The sequence below is a fragment of the Nyctereutes procyonoides genome, unplaced genomic scaffold, assembly GCF_905146905.1.
Source record: "Nyctereutes procyonoides isolate TBG_1078 unplaced genomic scaffold, NYPRO_anot_genome, whole genome shotgun sequence".
NCBI classification, from domain to species: domain Eukaryota; kingdom Metazoa; phylum Chordata; class Mammalia; order Carnivora; family Canidae; genus Nyctereutes; species Nyctereutes procyonoides.
The window spans coordinates 328,697-345,906 of NW_026575111.1; the positions used below are offsets into that span (position 1 = coordinate 328,697).

At 51.8% G+C, this 17,210-nt stretch overlaps 1 gene segment (V, D, J or C); it reads left to right on the forward strand.

Annotated features, from left to right (window-relative positions):
* The first annotated feature begins 7,797 nt into the window (after positions 1-7,797).
* Positions 7,798-10,913, forward strand: LOC129514864 (immunoglobulin heavy variable 4-59-like). The segment is given in 3 exon segments: positions 7,798-7,862; positions 7,944-8,248; positions 10,827-10,913. Coding segments are annotated over 3 exon segments (438 nt in total).
* The last annotated feature ends 6,297 nt before the right edge of the window (positions 10,914-17,210 follow it).

Below are 17,210 nucleotides of genomic sequence, written 5' to 3' on the forward strand. Positions count from 1 at the left end.
CTGTAGAAGAAACACGAGCAAGTGTCCTTTGAGGTTTTTTTGTTTGTTTCCTGTCATGTTTTTTGTCTTTTTTTTTTTCACTATTTTTTATTTATTTGCTGATTTATTTGTTTTTGTATTTGCCTTTGTTTCTGTTTGGGTTTTGTTTCTTTGTTTTGGATGCAGAAAGAGCAATTTTTATTTATTTTTATTTTAAATATAATTTAATTTTTAAATACTTTCTTCTTTTTTCTTTTCTTTCTTTCTACCTTTTTTTCTATCATGCTTCACATAACAAGCAGATCAAAACACACCTTGGATCTAGCTCATTCATGTATTTCATTTGACTTCTTTATTTTTTCAGCTTTTCAATTCTTATTTTGTTTTACTTTCCTTTCTTTCCCTCTCCAAAATGACAAGATGGAGGCATTCACCTCAAAAGAAAGAACAGGAAGAAATGGTGGCCGGAGATTTAATCAAGGAAGATATAAGTAAGATGTCTGAACTAGAATTTAAAACAATAATTATAAGGATGCCACCTGAGATTGAAAAAAAAAGCATAGAAGACACTAGACAATCCCTTTGTGCAGATATAAAAGAACTAAAATCTAGTCAGGCTGAATTAAAAATGCTATAACTGAGAAGCAAACCCAAATGAATGCCACCAAAACAAGGATGGATAAGGCAGAGAAGTGAATCAGTGATATAGAAGATAAAATTATGGAAAATAAAGAAGCTGAAAAGAAGAGGGAAATAAAAGTAATGGACCATGAAGGCAGACCTAGGGAACTCAGTGACTTATTAAAATATAGTAACATTCTTATCATAGGAGTCCTAGAAGATGAAGAGAGAGAAAAAGGGGAAGAAGGTTTATTCAAACAAATTATAGCATAGTTAAGTTTTTTTATTTGAGGTATTTTGTTTCCTTTACGTAAGCATCTATTACTAAAAACTTCCCTCTTATAACTGATTTTTCAGCATTTCACAGGATTTGGTATACTGTCTGTCTGTCTTCCTTCCTTCCTTTTTTTTTTTTTTTTTTGTCTCCACACCCAGCATGGAGCCCAATGCAGGGGTTGAACTCACAACTCTTGAGATCAAGACATGAGCTGAAATCAAGACTTGGTCACTTAATCAATTGAGCCATCAAGGTACCCCATATTTCTCATTTTAATTTGTTTCAAAAACATTTTTTATTTACCTTATGATTTCTCCTTTGGCCCATTAGTTGTTCAGAAGTGAGTTATTATCAACAGATCTGTGAATTTTTCAGCTTTCCTCTTGTTATCTATTTCTAGTTTCATACCATTGTGGTCAGAAAATGATACTTGGTATGATTTTAACCTTCTTTAGTTTGATAAGACTTATTTTATAACCTATCACATGGTCTATCCTGGAATTTGCTCTATGTGCACTTAAGAAGAGTGTGCAATCAGCTACTGTTTGATAACATCTTCTGTATAAGCCTGTTACATTTATTTTGTCTAAAGTGATGGTTCTTTGTTGATTTTCTTTTTGATAATCTATTATTTAAGTAAAGTATCAAAGTCTTCTGCTATTATTATATTGTGGTTTATTTCTCCATTCAGATCTGCTAGTATTCCCTTATTATATTTTGATGCTCCAGTGTTTTTTTCTTTTTTAAAGTTTTTTTTATTTATTCATGAGAGACACAGAGAGAGAGAGAGACAGAGAGAAGCAGACACACAGACAGAGGTAGAGAAGCAGCCCCCATGCAGAAAGCCCGAGGCAGGACTCGATCCTCGAGCAGGTGGAGCAGATGACCTCTTCCTCCCACTCTCACCCCTAGTCCTGTGTGGAGCTCTGTGAAGACGGTGCCTGGCAGCCAGGCAGGAGGCCTCAGCGCCCGGTCTGGCTGCTTTGGCTGGGCCGCACACCCAGCTGACTCCATTCCAGACACACCACAGCATAGTCAGCACACACCTCCCCCAAGGAGAGCAAAGGAATGCAGCTGCAGGGCCTTGGGTTCACTCTGGATTGGGTAAGAGGTGCCTCAAGAATCCTCTTTCCACCCTGCCCACCATGACATCAGGGTGACCCTGAAGGGATCACCGAGGAACCTGCTGCCCTGCAAGGTCCTCCAGCCTGGATGCAACCTGACCACACGTCCCGTTTCCCTGAAACTGAAGAGGAGGGGATGGGGCTTCCCAGGATGGCTGGCACAGGTGGCCTGGCCTGGCCTGGGCTACTCTGTATTACCTTAGGGCACCTCCTGAAAAACGCCCTGAGGCATTGGGTTTGCCGGCTGAGCCAAAGTCTACAGCATGTGAAAAAGCCACGTCCCTGGGGTCTCTGGAAGCCAGAGTCCCAGGAAGTGGGCAAGCAGCAAGAGAACATCTTTCAGTAGCGGATGTCTCCAGCCAAGTGAGCCTGAGGTGGGGCTGCACTAGAATGTGGGGGCCCAGGTGCAGGGGTTCCAAGTTCTGTTGGGCTTTGTTGTGAAAGAAGTGACCTCAGTGCCTGGGACCCCTTACCTGAGTCCACTCCTGGTTGAACCTTCTGTCTTGTCTTTTCACTTTTGTGTCTAATGGACATCTCACATTTAACTTCTGGAAACAAAATGATTCCCTTCCACCCCAGTGTTCCATGGTGGACTTCTTTATTCCAGTTCCGCTTACGTGGACCATCCACCTTGGAGGTGTCCTGGATTTCTCCCTCTCTCACATCCCACATCCTGTCCATGAGATTCACAACATGAATTGTGCCCTTGTGTTGTCCGCACCATTCTTGCTTCATGTCTCTGTGCTGTCCATATCATTCTCACCTCGTTTCTCATGTCATGATGTGCCGGAGCGAGCTCCGACAAGGCAAGCTGATGTGAGAGTCCAAGGAATTTTGTGAACTGGTTGGTTTCATTTTGGAAGCTTGAAATAATTCATCACTATAGAACAGTATAATTTATGTATTTATGTTTCCTATCTACTGTCTGTGTCCACCCAAGTGCCTACTTGATGCTCCAATGTTGAGTGCATATATATCCACAATTGTTATATCCTATGAATAAATTGATTTGTTAATCATTATATTAAAAAAAAGAAATTATATGCCAACAAACTGAACAAGCAGGAGGAAATGGAAAACTTTCTAGAAACCTACAAACTACCAAAACTGAAACAGAAAGAAATAGAAAATTTGAACAGACCCATAACCAGCAAAGAAATTAGAACAGTCATCACAAATCTACCAACAAAAGAAGTCCTGGGCCAGATGGCTTCCCACGGGAGTTCTACAAGACATCTAAAGAAGTTGATACTTACTCTTCTCAAACTGTTCCAAAAAAATAGAAATGGAAGGAAAACATCCAAAATCATTCTATGAGGCCAGCATTACCTAGATTCTAAATCAGACAAAGATCCCACTGAAAGGAGAATTATAGGCCAATATCCCTAAAGAACATGGAAGCAGAAATTCCCAATAAAATTCTACCAAATCAAGTTGAACAAATCAATAATTATTCACCACAACCAGTTATTTCTGGCCTACAGGTTTGGTTCAATATTCACAAATCAATTGTGATGCACCATATTAATAAAAGAAATGACAAGAACCATAGGATTCTCTGAACAGATACAGCAAAGGTATTTGACAAAATTGAACATCCTTTACTGAGGAAAAACCCTCCACAGTGTAGGGATAGAGGGAATATTCCTCAACATCATAAAAGCTTTATATGAAAGACCCACAGCGAATATCATCCTCAATGGGGAAGAATGGAAAAGTCTTCCCCTATGATCAGGAACATGACAGAGATGTCCACTTTCACCATTACTATTTAACATAGAACTAGAAGTCCTAGATTCAGCAATAAAAATAAATAAATGGCAATCAAATTGGCAAGCAAGAAGTCAAATGTTCACTGTTTGCAGAAAACATGATACTCTGTAGAAAACCTAAAAGATGCCACCAAAAAATTGCTAGAATACATGAATTTAGCAATGTTGCAACATATAAAATCAATGTGCAGGGGATCCCTGGGTGGCGCAGCGGTTTGGCGCCTGCCTTTGGCCCAGGGCGCAATCCTGGAGACCCGGGATCGAATCCCACGTCGGGCTTCCGGTGCATGGAGCCTGCTTCTCCCTCTGCCTGTGTCTTTGCCTCTCTCTCTCTCTGTGTGTGACTATCATAAATAAATAAAAATTTAAAAAAAAATCAATGTGCAGGATTTTTTTGCATTTCTGTGTATCATTAACAAAGCAGGAGAAACAGAAATCAAGGAATTGTGCCCACTTCCAATTGCACTAAAAACAATGAGCTATCCAGAAATAAACCTACCTAAAGAGGTAAAGTTCTGTACTCTGAAAACAATAGAATACTTATAAAAGAAATCGAAGAGGATAAGCATTCCATGTTCATGGTATGTAATGACAAACATTGTTAAAATGCCTTTACTTCCCAAAATAATCTACACATTTAATAGATCCCTATCAAAATGTCACCAGTATTTTTCACAGAGCTAAGCCAACAATCTTAAATTTTTATGGAACCACAAAAGACCCCAAATGGCCAAAGTAATCCTGAAGTACAAAAAGAAAGCTGGATGTATCATGATTTGGATTTCAAGCTGCATTACAAAGATGTGATCATCAAGACAGTGTGGTCCTGGCACAAGACAGGCACATAGATCAGTGGAACAGAACACAGAACTCAGAAATGGGCCCTCAACTCTATGGTCAAACCATTTTTGACAAAGTTGGAAAGACTATCCACTGGAAAAAGGGACAATCTCATCAATAAACAGTGCTGGAAAAATTGGACAGCCATGTGCAGAAGAATGAAAAACTGGACCATTCTCTTATACCAGACAAAAAGATAAACTCAAAATGGATGAAGGATCTAAATGTGAGAAAGGAAACCATCAAAATCCTAAAGAAGAACATGAGCAGAAACCTCTTTGACCCCAGCCACAGCAACTTCTTATTGGACACAATGCCTGAGACAAGGTAGAGAAAAGCAAAAATGACTATTGGGTCTTTACCAAAACAAAAATATTCTGCACAGCAAGGAAACATCTGATAAAGCTAAGAGACAACCTACAGAATGGGAGAAGATACTTGCAAATGACGTATCAGATAAAGGGCTAGCATCCAAGATCTACAAAGTCTTACCAAAATCAACACTCAGAAAATAAAAAAAAAATCCAATAAAGAAATAGGAAGATGACATGAGCAGAAATTTTTCTAAAGAAGACATTCAGATGGCCAACAGACACGTGAAAAGTTCAAGGTCACTCAGCATCAGGGAAATACGCGTCAATACCACACTGAGATAGCACCTCACACCTGCTAGAATGGCTAAAAGTAACAAGACCAGGAAACAACAGGTGTTGGTGAGGATACAGAAAAAGAACTGTCTTACACGGTTGGTGGGAATGCAAGCAGGTGCAGCAGCTCTGGGAAAGAGTCTCTCCAGCAGAAACAGTTCCTCAAAAAGTTAAAAACAGAGCTGCCCTACAACCCAGCAATGCACCACTAAGTATTTCCCCAAAAACAATTATTTGAAGGGCCACCTGCCTCCCACAACGTGCATAGCAGCAGTGTCCACTATACCCAAATTGTGGGAGGAGCCATAATGTCCTTCGACAGATGAATGGATGAAGAAGATGTGGTTTATATATGCAGTGAGATAGGACTCAGTCATCAGAAAGGATGAAATCCTACCACTTGCAATGACTTAGATAGATCTAGAGGGTATTATGCTGAGTGAAATAAGTCAATCAGAGAAAGACAAATACCATATGATCTCACTCCTATGTGTAATTTAAGAAAGAAAACAGATAAACATATGGGAAGAGGGAAAGAAAAAGAGGAGAGAGGGAAACACTGCGTGAGAGCCTCTTGACAAGAGAGAACAAGCTGAGGGTTGAGGGAGGGAGGTGAGTGGGGGATGGGTATGAAGGAGGGCACCTGTGTGATGAGCCGTGGGTGTTGAGCGTGATGAATTACTGAATTCTACTCCTGGAACCAATATTGCCCTGTATAATAACTAAAATTTAAATTTAAAAAATGAGCAAAGAATTCCTCCAAGTCAACAACAAGAAACCAACCCAACTTAAAACTGAAGAAAAGATCTAAGCAAACACCTCACCAAGGAGGATTTGCAGATGGAAAATAAGCTCTTTCCCTGCTGGTGGAAATCCAAAATGGCGCAACCACTCTGGAAGACGGCTTGGCGGTTTCTTATGGAGCTAAACCTAACCCTTGCCATGAGCCACAAATGTCTTCTTATTTATGGGACTGGCTTGAAAAGATCGCTCACGTGAAAGTCCGCACATGATGCTGTGGCAGCTCTCCTCAGTGTCCTTACTGTGTGACGGAGTAGAGACACGCGGACATCAACACAATGGAAAACCCCTTGCCAAGAGCTTTGCTCTTTGTATAAAACTTGTGTCATTGCTCTCCGGAATCATATCAACTTAGGCTTTTATGCTTTCAACATAATTTCCACTTCATGATAATCCCCAGGTGGTCTCTCATTCCTCTATGCATCTCCCTTTAATATCACTCTCCTCAAACTGGTTGAATTCATACCTTCGTTTTACTAAGTTATACCGTCCCATCTCAGTTCATTTGGGACATCGATTGCTTATTTTCCTTTTCCGTTCTCCATGCAGACTTCTTATCCAAGCCTCTGTTTCTTTTTATCCTTGTGTTTTGGAGAGCTCTTCCAGGACTCTTAATAGGGTGTTCATAGGGACTGGTCACAAGAGTTCCGACTAGAAGACCTTTGTGTGTTGTGGATTATAGAGCTATCTTGACGGAAGCTGGCTTAACTCAGAAATCCCACTTTTCAGGCAAAGTTGTAGCTTTTAAATCTTATGTTTTGGGATCCCTGGGTGGCGCAACGGTTTAGCGCCTGCCTTTGGCCCAGGGCGCGATCCTGGAGACCCGGGATCGAATCCCACGTCGGGCTCCCGGTGCATGGAGCCTGCTTCTCCCTCTGCCTGTGTCTCTGCCTCTCTCTCTCTCTCTCTCTCTCTCTCTCTCTCTCTCTCTCTCTCTGTGACTATCATAAATAAATAAAAATTTTAAAAAAAATAAATCTTATGTTTCTCAGATGAATAGATATTCATGTTACCATCTCCTGACAGGTAACGGCCAGCCTGCCAACTTCCTGGACTCTCCAGAGTGGAAGTAGAATGGGAACCCCCTTGCCCACATGCAGAGGCCTGGGAGACCTGCTTCCTGGCAAGGAGCCTCCTCTCCACCCTCAGCCAACTCCATGACCCTGAGTCCAGACACAGCCACCCAATTCCTCTGCCCTGTCTCCACTTGGATGAGCTCACTCCCTTCTGTACATGCCCAAGTATAGTTCCCAACACCCCCATTTGTAGAGGAGATTCAGGATGGTATCCATTGCAATCATTTCTAGGACCCCATATCTGATTGGAGGGGGAGAATGACCCGAATCAGGCAAGCAGGCAATGGTCTTGATCCCAGGCCACCACCTCATCCTCCAGGTTTCTGAGCAGGTAACTCTGAAGATGGAAAGTGCAACCCATAATCAGAGAGCCTGAAAACAGAATAGGAGAGAACCTTCATAAGGTTCCCCAAGTTCATCAAGTGCAGCACTAACCCCCTCAAGGAGACAGGGCTGGGGAACAGCTGAGCCAGAAGCAGAGTCCAGATCACTAGGACCAGGTTTACTGGGCCCTCACCCTACTGGGCACCAGGAACGGGGGACTATGACTGGGGTTCAAGATCTTTAAATGTGTCCTTTCCTCTATGGGGACCCACATGCAAATCACCTCTGGTGCTCCTACAAGAAGTCAGCATCACAGGCAGAGGCCAGAACCTGGGTCTCCATCCTGCAGACAGCCATGCAGATGCCGTGGTCCCTCCTCTGCCTGCTGGCAGCTCCCCTGGGTGAGGGCCTGGGAGCTCCCGGGTGGGCAGGGGCCTTCCTGTCAGATGGGACAGACTCACAATGACCCTCCTTGTCCCTAGGTGTCCTGTCTGAACTCACACTGCAGGAGTCAGGGCCAGGACTGGTGAAGCCCTCACAGACCCTCTCTCTCACCTGTGTTGTGTCCGGAGGCTCCGTCACCAGCAGTTACTACTGGAACTGGATCCGCCAGCGCCCTGGGAGGGGACTGGAATGGATGGGGTACTGGACAGGTAGCACAAGCTACAACCCGGCATTCCAGGGACGCATCTCCATCACTGCTGACACGGCCAAGAACCAGTTCTCCCTGCAGCTGAGCTCCATGACCGCCGAGGACACGGCCGTGTATTACTGTGCAAGAGACACAGTGAGGGGACCTCAGTGTGAGGCCAAACACAAACCTCTCTGCAGGGACGCAGGAGGGGCTGGGCTGAAGGGGCACTCAGATGACCAGATGGTGCTCAGGTCACCAGGGGGCACACAGGTCGCCAGAGGGCAGCCCAGATCAGAAAGGGGGCAATCAGGACAACAGGACCCTTTACCACAGAGAGAAGCCAGGAAGCAGGTGCAGAGCAGGAATTCAGGAGGGAGGACCTTCCTGTCACTCTCTGGGCCTTTCCCTCTCTGATACTGTTTGCCAAACTCCCTCACTTTGGCACCTGGATTCTTCTGTATTTCAGGCCCAGGGTGACCTCAAGACCTTGGCACTGATGCCATTTTCACCATGTACAGGGAGTGCACCTTGAGGTCAATGCACCGCTGCCTCCCTCCCTGTACTCCTTTCTCTGACATTGTCCCTGATCAGACCCCTTTCATCTCATCAGAAATAGTAACTCAGGCATTACCTGACGGCCACTGTAGTCTCCATCCTATAACATTAGAGAATTGGGGTTGACATGATATATTTGTGATCTCTCCACGGCTACCTCTCTCTCTCACTGGTCTTCAGACAGCACACAGCCCTTCCTTCTCCTGTGTGTCGCAGAGTTTCTGAGCTCAAGACATCACGACAGGGCCATCCTCCCTAGTCTGCACACACTGGGCTGGGCTGGCATCTTGCTCCGTCCTCCTTGGGTCCCCTTGTTTCTCACCCCATTCCACAAGGGTGATTTCTGAGCTCCCTGCAACTGTTCTGTGGCAGAGTTTCGGGATTCTTGGCTCAAGGAATCAAAGGATGAATCTCGTGAACACAAAACTGTGAAATGAGGAGGAACTTTATTATGTGAAGGTGAGAACAGAAAGGAAAGCTAGGAAAGCTCTGTAGAGGAGCCCCTGGGTGGCTCAGTGGTTAAGGCTTCTGCTCAGGCTGTGATCCTGGGGTCCTGGGATCGAGTCCCACATCGAGTGTTCCAGAGGGAGTCTGCATCTCCCTCTGCCTGTGTCTCTGCCTCTCTCTCTGTGTCTCTCATGAATATTATTAAATAAATTTATTTTTATTGGTGTTTAATTTGCCAACATATAGAATAACACCCAGTGTTCATCCCATCAAGTGCCCCCCTCAGTGCCCGTCACCCAGTCACCCCCACCCCCCCTCCCCCTCCCTTTCTACCACTCCTAGTTCGTTTCCTAGAGTTAGGAGTCTCTCATGTTCTGTCTCCCTTTCTGATATTTCAACAAAGGGTTTTAATGAATAAACAAGTAAAATCTTGAAAGAAGAAAGAAAGAAAGAAGAAAGAAAGAAAGAAAGAAAGAAAGAAAGAAAGAAAGAAAGAAGAAAAGAAAAAAGAAAAGAAAAGAAAAAAGAAAAGAAAAGAAAAGAAAAGAAAAGAAAAGAAAAGAAAAGAAAAGAAAAGAAAAGAAAAGAAAAGAAAAGAAAAGAAAAGAAAAGAAAAGAAAAGAAAAGAAAAGAGAAAAGAGAAAGGTTTGTAAAGTGAGAGAGGTCCAGAAGGGGTTGCACTGAGGGCTTTTAAGATCCTCTTTCATAGGAAACTGACCAGGGCTCTTGGTAAATCCCCTGTCCATGTCCCCATGCATTTGTGGGTATCAGGTCTCTATGTAGAGCAAACAGGGTGGACTTGTAACTATCGTGGAATACACAAGGTGTCCTTGTAATGTATCACTCTGTACATCTGGGATTTCTCTGCCTGGTTATGCAGCTCCCTTCATGAGCCTGGTCAGTAGCCCCCTACCTGTCTCTCCCGCCCTAGCATCACCTGTCCCCTACTTATGCCCCCCCACCTAGAATGGTTCCCTAACTGCCCTTAGGGAATGGGACAATGATGCCTTGGCTGCTTCCTGCTGAGATGGGGCTGCAGGTCCTGCAGCAGTTGGAATCTATCCAGGGATGGATCCAAGGGCCTGAGGAAGGCCTGGGGGGGGGGGCTGATTGACAGCCAATGGTGCCTGCATTGATACGTGCAGGAGAATAAGCATAAGCATGAGGTTCCAATTTCTAACTACGTCTCTTAGATGACACCCGCATTACCAATTTGGTCAAACAAAACATGGGATACCTGGATCCCATTAAATTGATAATGAATGTCCCCTAATGAAAGGAGAAAAAATGAGTGGGAAATACCAGAAAGGGAGACAGAACATGAGAGACTCCTAACTCTGGGAAATGAACTAGGGGTGGTGGAAGGGGAGGTGGGCGGGGGGTGGGGGTGACTGGGTGACGGGCACTGAGGGGGGAACTTGATGGGATGAGCACTTGGGGTTATGCTATATGTTGGCAAATTGAACACCAATAAAAAATAAATTTACAAAAAAATTAATGTCCCCTAGTAATTGGGACACCTTGTGGGAGTTATCTGTGACGTCACAGCTACACGTGTGAGGAAACTTCTCACACCGCAACTGGTGTATCAATCCTACACTGTCAATAGGGGCTCAGTATTGGAGAAGTCCCGCTCTGACGTCACTTTATTCTTGGTTGAGGGTGTTTATAAAGGCCTCCGCAATCAAGCCTCCTGTTTCCCTTATCTCGTGTTGCCGTCCTGACTTAGGTCCTGCAAGTGTCATCGGGAGCAGTTGTCTTTCTGTCACTGCCCTATTTCACGCAGCATAATACCCTCCGGTTCTGTCCACACTGAAGCAGATGGTGGGTATTGATCCTCTCTGAGGGCTGAGGCACATCCCAGTGTATGCATAAGCCACATCTTCTGTATCCATCATCTGCCGAAGGACACTGAGGCTCCTCCCGCGATGTGGCTACTGTGGACATTGCTGCTGTGAACATGGGGGTGCAGGTGCCCGTCGTTTCACCTCATCGGTATCTTTGGGGCGAATCCCCAGCAGTGCACTTCCGGGCTCATGGGGTAGCTCTATCTCTATTTTTACCTTCTGGGGACCCCGCACACTGTTTTGCACAGTGGCTGCACCAGTTTGCATCTCCACCCACAGGGCCGAGGGTTCCCCTTGCTCCGCATCCTCTCCAACATCTGTCGTTTCCTGCCTTGTTACTTTTCACCATTCTCACTGCTGTGAGGTGGGACCTCATCGTGGTTTTTTTTTTCTTAATTTATTTTCTCTTTGTTTTTTATTGGAGTTCGATTTGCCATGTTTTCATTCATCAAGGTTTGGATGTGTATTTCCCAGATGGCAAGTGATGCAGAAGTGGTTTCATCTCCCCGTTTTTTTTTTTTCCCACCAGAAAAAAATTTTCAGCCTTCGTTATTCTTTTTTTAACAAAAGGCCCCAGGGAGAGGGAACTAGGGGAAGTGTGAGGAGGGGAAGCGAGGCCCCAGCCCCACAACCCCTCCCCACCCATCCGTTTCCCCCTGACATATTTATACTCTATGTACAAGCCCCGGGGGTGGGGGGCAAGGGGCACACCCTCAGCTAACTGAGGCTGCAGGCACCCTTAGGAGCTACACTGGTAGGAGAGGGGATGCCAGAAAACCAGTGTCCATACCCCAGAGGGAACTATTTAGACCCAATGATCCCGCACAATCACCACAGAGGGGATGCCCAGGAGCCACTGGGAGGCCCCAGCAAAGGTCACCGTCCTGGGGTCTCCAGTGCTCCAGCACCACCCCCAGGCAGGTAAGCAGGACGGCACCTGGGCCTCCCCTGCACCTGCTCCTGGGCCTCCCTGGGCCCCCCTCGGGCCCTGGGCCTCCTCTGGGCCACACCCCAGGGTCCTCCCCAGCTGGGCCCACGGCCTCCAGGGAAGGAGGATTGGGGGTGGCTCTGTGTCACTGTGGTACTACTGTGCTGGGTATAACTGTGACTACCACAGCATTTCAGCGCCCATCAAAATCCCCATCCCGGGGTCCCAGGCATGGCCCTGCCCTGGGTGCAATGGGGACACCAGCCCCTGGATTTGGAGTGGAGCCACCTCACCAGAGGCGTGCTGGTCACCACAGCGGTGTGACCCCGAACCCAAAACCCTGGGGGCAGAAGACTCGGCCCCCTCGGCTTCAGGGACAGGGCCAGCCAGCCTCCCCCAACCGGGTCCTGTCTGCTGCCTGCTGCCTGCCGGACCGCCCAGAATCACGCAGGCCAGGGCCACCCCAAACCTCCCTCAGAGCCCCTGTCTGGGCGGGCCCGGCATGCAGGCAGGCTGGACCCAGGGCCTGGCCTCCCCTCCCTCCAGCCACTGCCCCAGGAGGTGGGGCTTCTCTCCACGCCCGCAGGGGGGCATCCCCTCCTCCCCTCCTCCCTGGGGAGACCGGGCAGGAGAGGGGCCCAGATCACCGCAGCAGCCCGGGGCCCTGGGGCAGAGGCAGGGGACCCCCAGGGGTCCTTCCTCTACACTCACCTCCGGGGACTTTTTGACAAGGAGCATTGCACTGTGCTACTACGATAGCAACTACCACAGTGACAGAGGCAGCAGCAAAAACCCAGGTGGAGCCCCAGGGCCCCCAGGCCTGGCTCCCCAGGGTCAGAGCCAGGGCCAATCGCCCCCAGAGCAACCGGCGGCCAGCTCGGCCCATGGGCTGGGGTCCAGGTACAACGTGCACCCACAGCCAAGGTCCCACAGGGCCCAGCAAGCTGGCAGGCACACCCCTGGCCTTCCACACTCATGGCCAGGAAGGAGTCCTGGAAGGACAGAACCGAGGCCAGGACACCTGCAGTGCTTGAGCCCCCAGTGGGCAGGACCCCAGAGACCAGCAGGCAGGTGGACAGGAGGGGTGATGCAGCCAGGCCCCTGAAGGTCGTGTAGGAGCTCACTGACATTGGAGGGACCACAAGGTTCACGGGGCGCAAAGCTCCTCCCAGCCTGTGGCCGTCCTGAGGGAGGGGGCAGCTCCTGGGCTGCCCAGGGGGCATCTAGGGGCCTCTCCCCAGGACAGGCGCTGTGCAGGCTCTGGCTGTACTGCGTCTTGCTGCTCAGTGGCAGGAGGCCCCGTGGGCTACGAATCCACCCCACTGAGTGGCCTCCAGGGACAGCCCCCGGGAGGAGCCCACCCTACTCACGATTTGCGAGGGTGCCCGGAGCTGTGCTGCCCCTGAGGCCGGGACCCCGGCGCGTCCTAGACAGGCTCCACCCCCGCCCACACCCAGGCTTCTGTACCCAAGGGCTGCATCCCCAGGAGGGAGCCCCCACTGGGTGGACCCTTGTAGCCGGGTGGCCGCAGGATGGCTTGGATGCGAACTGGGGATGTGGCTCCGCGTTTCCTACGGGACTTAACAGAGGAAGAGACCAAGCTCCAGCCCACCTCTTCCAGGAGGGCAGCGGGGGTGGGTCAGGCACAGGGCAGTGGCGCTGGGGACTCTTCCCTCCCATGGGGCCTGCCTGCAAGCCACCACCTTCCGCCCCCACCATCCACCCCCTCCAGTGACCCCTCAACCAGAGCCCAGGCCCAGCCCAGGTTCACAGGTGCCCAGGGACTCTCCCTCCCCGGCCCCCGCCCTGGGGTCGCAGGTCTGAGCTCCACCCCACAGCAAGCCGTGCACCCCGAGGTCCTGCTGGCCCGGCAGGCACAGAGCAGGGGCTCTCAGATGGTGTCCTGGGGCTCCTCTCCCTGCCCAGCCTCCCCAGTGGCTGCAGAGGGCAGGCTTCAGTCTCCTGCCCCAGCAATGGACCTGCGTCCCTCCCAGAGCAGCCCCCACCCCCTCCAGGGCCCTTCTGGTCCTGCCTCTACCCTCCCCGTCCTGAGGAAGCTCCTCCTGCCAGCCCCCTCCCAGTGCTGGGCCCCACTTATTGTCAAAGGGTGTCACACGGTGCGATATAGCTACGGGTACCACAGTGATGCCTCCCATAGCAGCAACCACGGCCCGGGGCACCCTGGGGCACTGCCCTGACCCAATCAGCCGCCTCACCCCTGGGCCACAGGCCATTGGCCTCTAGCCTCTGGCCCTGAAGGGCTGCGCTCCGCATGCTGAGGGCCTCCCGGGTGGACTCTCCATGTCGGGCAGCATCCAGGGCGTCCAGCAGGGCCGTGCTGCGGTCAGGGGAGGAAGCAACCACAGGCCACCAGGGGCCTGGGTGCTCACAGAGCCCAGCCCAGCGGCCACCCTGCCCCCTCGGGGACACGCAGCGCGGAGGCCGCAGGCTGGACTCCACAGCCGGGCAGCCGGGGCCCTGGGCAAGCCTGCCCAGCTAAGAAGAAGGCTGGAGCCCAGAGCCCTGCACCAGCCCACAGGGCCTCCCCCGGGGGCCCTGGCCTCCTCACCATCCACCGCACATGAGCCACAGTGGGGGCCGGACCCCAGGGGGGACCCAGGTCCCCTCAGTCAGGCCCCATCTCCTACCCCCCAACCCACGCTTCCTCCCAGGGTCACAGCTGCCTCAGCTGCTTCCTCCAAGGCAGACGGACGGGACTGTGGCCTCCACCAGGTCAGGATACGGGCAGCTGTGAGCTGCACCCCCTCCCCCACGTCCTGGGGACAGGCCATACTGTCCAAGCCTCTGTCACTATGGGCACTGGAATGGCATCTCCAACAGCGACACGGCCTGTGCTCAAAACCAGCAGCCCTCCCTGGGCCCACGGTCCCCGCACGCTGTCCTCCCAATGGCACAGGCCAGTGAGCTCCAGAGAGCCCCAGTCCCCAGCGGCAGACACGGTGGGGGCAGACCGAGGGACGCTGCCCTCTGAGCATTGGGATCCAGTGTCATCACCCCAGGAAGGAAGGATGTGACCACGCCCTGACCCGGCCCCTCAAGCCCTCCTGCCCAGAGCTGGGCCCTCTTCTCATGCCCGCCCTGCCTGGGCCCTGGGGAGCCCCCTGCACCCTGAGCTCCAGCCTGGAACCTGACCTGGAGCTGAGCGCATGCCCCCAAGGGCTCCCCGTGCTCTGGATGCCAGCCTGTCTCCCAGGTCCCAGCTCCCTTCCTGGGCACCTGTCCAGGGGAGGGCATATGCAGAGGGTGCTGCGGGGCAGGGGAGGGGCTGGAGGATCGCAGCTGAGGATGTCACGACCTCACCCCCACCCCACGCCTGGGGGAATGGGCAGGAGGGACACTGTCGCGGTGGGACACCTGCACAGCAGTTGAGGAAAGACCCCAGGCCCCTCCCTGACCCTCTGCACCTGCGCTTGTGGATCCCCCCCACGGACACCCGGACTGGTCAGCAGGCTGAGTAGCAGACCCCCTGGGAGAGAGGATGGACCCGACATGTCCAAGAGGCCCCGACCCAGGAGGGCAGGGGGTCCGGCCAGCAGACCCAGGCTCTGGCTGCAGCCACACTGCTCCATGCGGGGTGCCTGGGGGTGCTGACCTCACCTCAGATCCCACCCGCCCACAGGACCCTCACCTGGCAGCAGCCTGCATGGGATACACCTGGGGACTCAGGGCCTCTGGGGCTCAGGACTGTCCAGCAAGGAGAAGCCCCCACCCCTCCACCAGACAGGCCAGGAGCTTTCAGACCCGGTCTGTGTCACGGTGGTACAGTAGCAGCTGGTACCACAGTGACACCATCCAGGCCACAAACCCCTCCTCCAGGTTAGGGGCGGCGAGCAGAGGGCCTGGAGCCTGGGGGGCAGCGCCTGCTCTCTCGGGCAGCAGACGCCCCCACACCTCACCCTGGTCCTCGGGGGCTTCTGACAGCCTGCGGGGAGGTCCTGGTCCAGGAGAGGGGCAGCCCGGGGCAGCCAGGGAGACCCCAGCAGTACTCCTGGTCTGGGGCAGATTTTGTAAAGGCCTGAGGCAGCGTGACTTATAGTGGTTGGGGCTCACGGTGCCTCAGGCCAATCACAAAACCCGGTCTCAGGCTGCGCCACATGGGAGACTTTGTCCCAGCCCAGCCCCACCACCCAGGAGGACGCGGGCAGGTCCCCAGCAGCCCTGGCTCCTGTGGGCCCGGGAGGAACTAGCGCCCACCGCCCAGCCCCAAACGCGGTCAGCCCGGGGAGCCTGGCCTAGCGCAGAGTCCAGGCTCCTGGGGTCACTGCACAGGCCCGGTGGCCCTCAGCATCCCCATCCCAGGACCAGGACCCGAGGCAGGCTGCTCAGGGTGGGCTGGGCCTGTGCTCACCCCCGCCTCTGCTCGCTCCCGAGTCCCTGGCCAGAGCCCACTCTCAGGTCACTGCCGCCCTGGGCCTGAAGGGAGGCCCGTCCTCCCCTCCAGGGCCGGGGGCCACCACAGGCCTGTGGGCAGGAAGTTGATCAGCTCCAGGGCAGGGAAGGGCCTCCTGCCCCCCTTCCTGCCCGCCCCGCCCCTCCAGGCGCCTCCCCTCCCTGCCCTCAGGCTTGGGACCTTGTAGTTTTCAGCAGCGATTTCTCTGCAATTACATTTTTCTGCTCCACGCTGTGTTTCTTGACTCACTGGCTTGCGTGTGTTCACTCACTCGTCATCCCAGAGAGCCTGAGCCGGGCCCTGGGCTGTGCACACAGCTCCTGTGCAGACATTTGCACAGGTGTGACATGGGCTACGAAGGGGAGACACGGGGTGGGGCATGGAGGCTGGGGTGCCCCACCTGTCTGGAGGCAGCCAGGGCAACTTCCTGGAGGAGGAGGCACTATAGCCACCGTGGGAGAAGCATCCCTGTCGTGGCAAAGGGGAAAGGGGTGGAGGGGCTAGCAAGGATGCTCCCGGGAGACAAGGAGCCTCAGGTGGGGGTGTCTGAGTGGTTGGAGGCCCCCGGACTCCTGTACTGGAGCTCAGGAGCCCCCTGGAGCTGGAGACAGGGCTGGGCTGCAGTCAGGAGCCAGGGTCTCACAGGAAGCCTTTGGGAGGGCAGGGCACAAACCAGCTCCTACTCCTGGCCCCAGGCACAGAGACCAAGCTGCCCTCCTCCAGGGCACTGAGGTCAGCACCGTCAGGCTTCTGTGGACACTCGTCCCCCACCAGGGAATCTTACTGACCTGCGGATTCAGGGGGCGGGCACAGTGAGGCTGCAGAAGGGGACCCCGGGGAGCCCCACGCAGCTGCAAGGCCACACAAGGATGTGCTCCCCGCCAGGACACAGGGCTCCGCCAAGGGCTGGGCTCCAGGAAGGAGGCA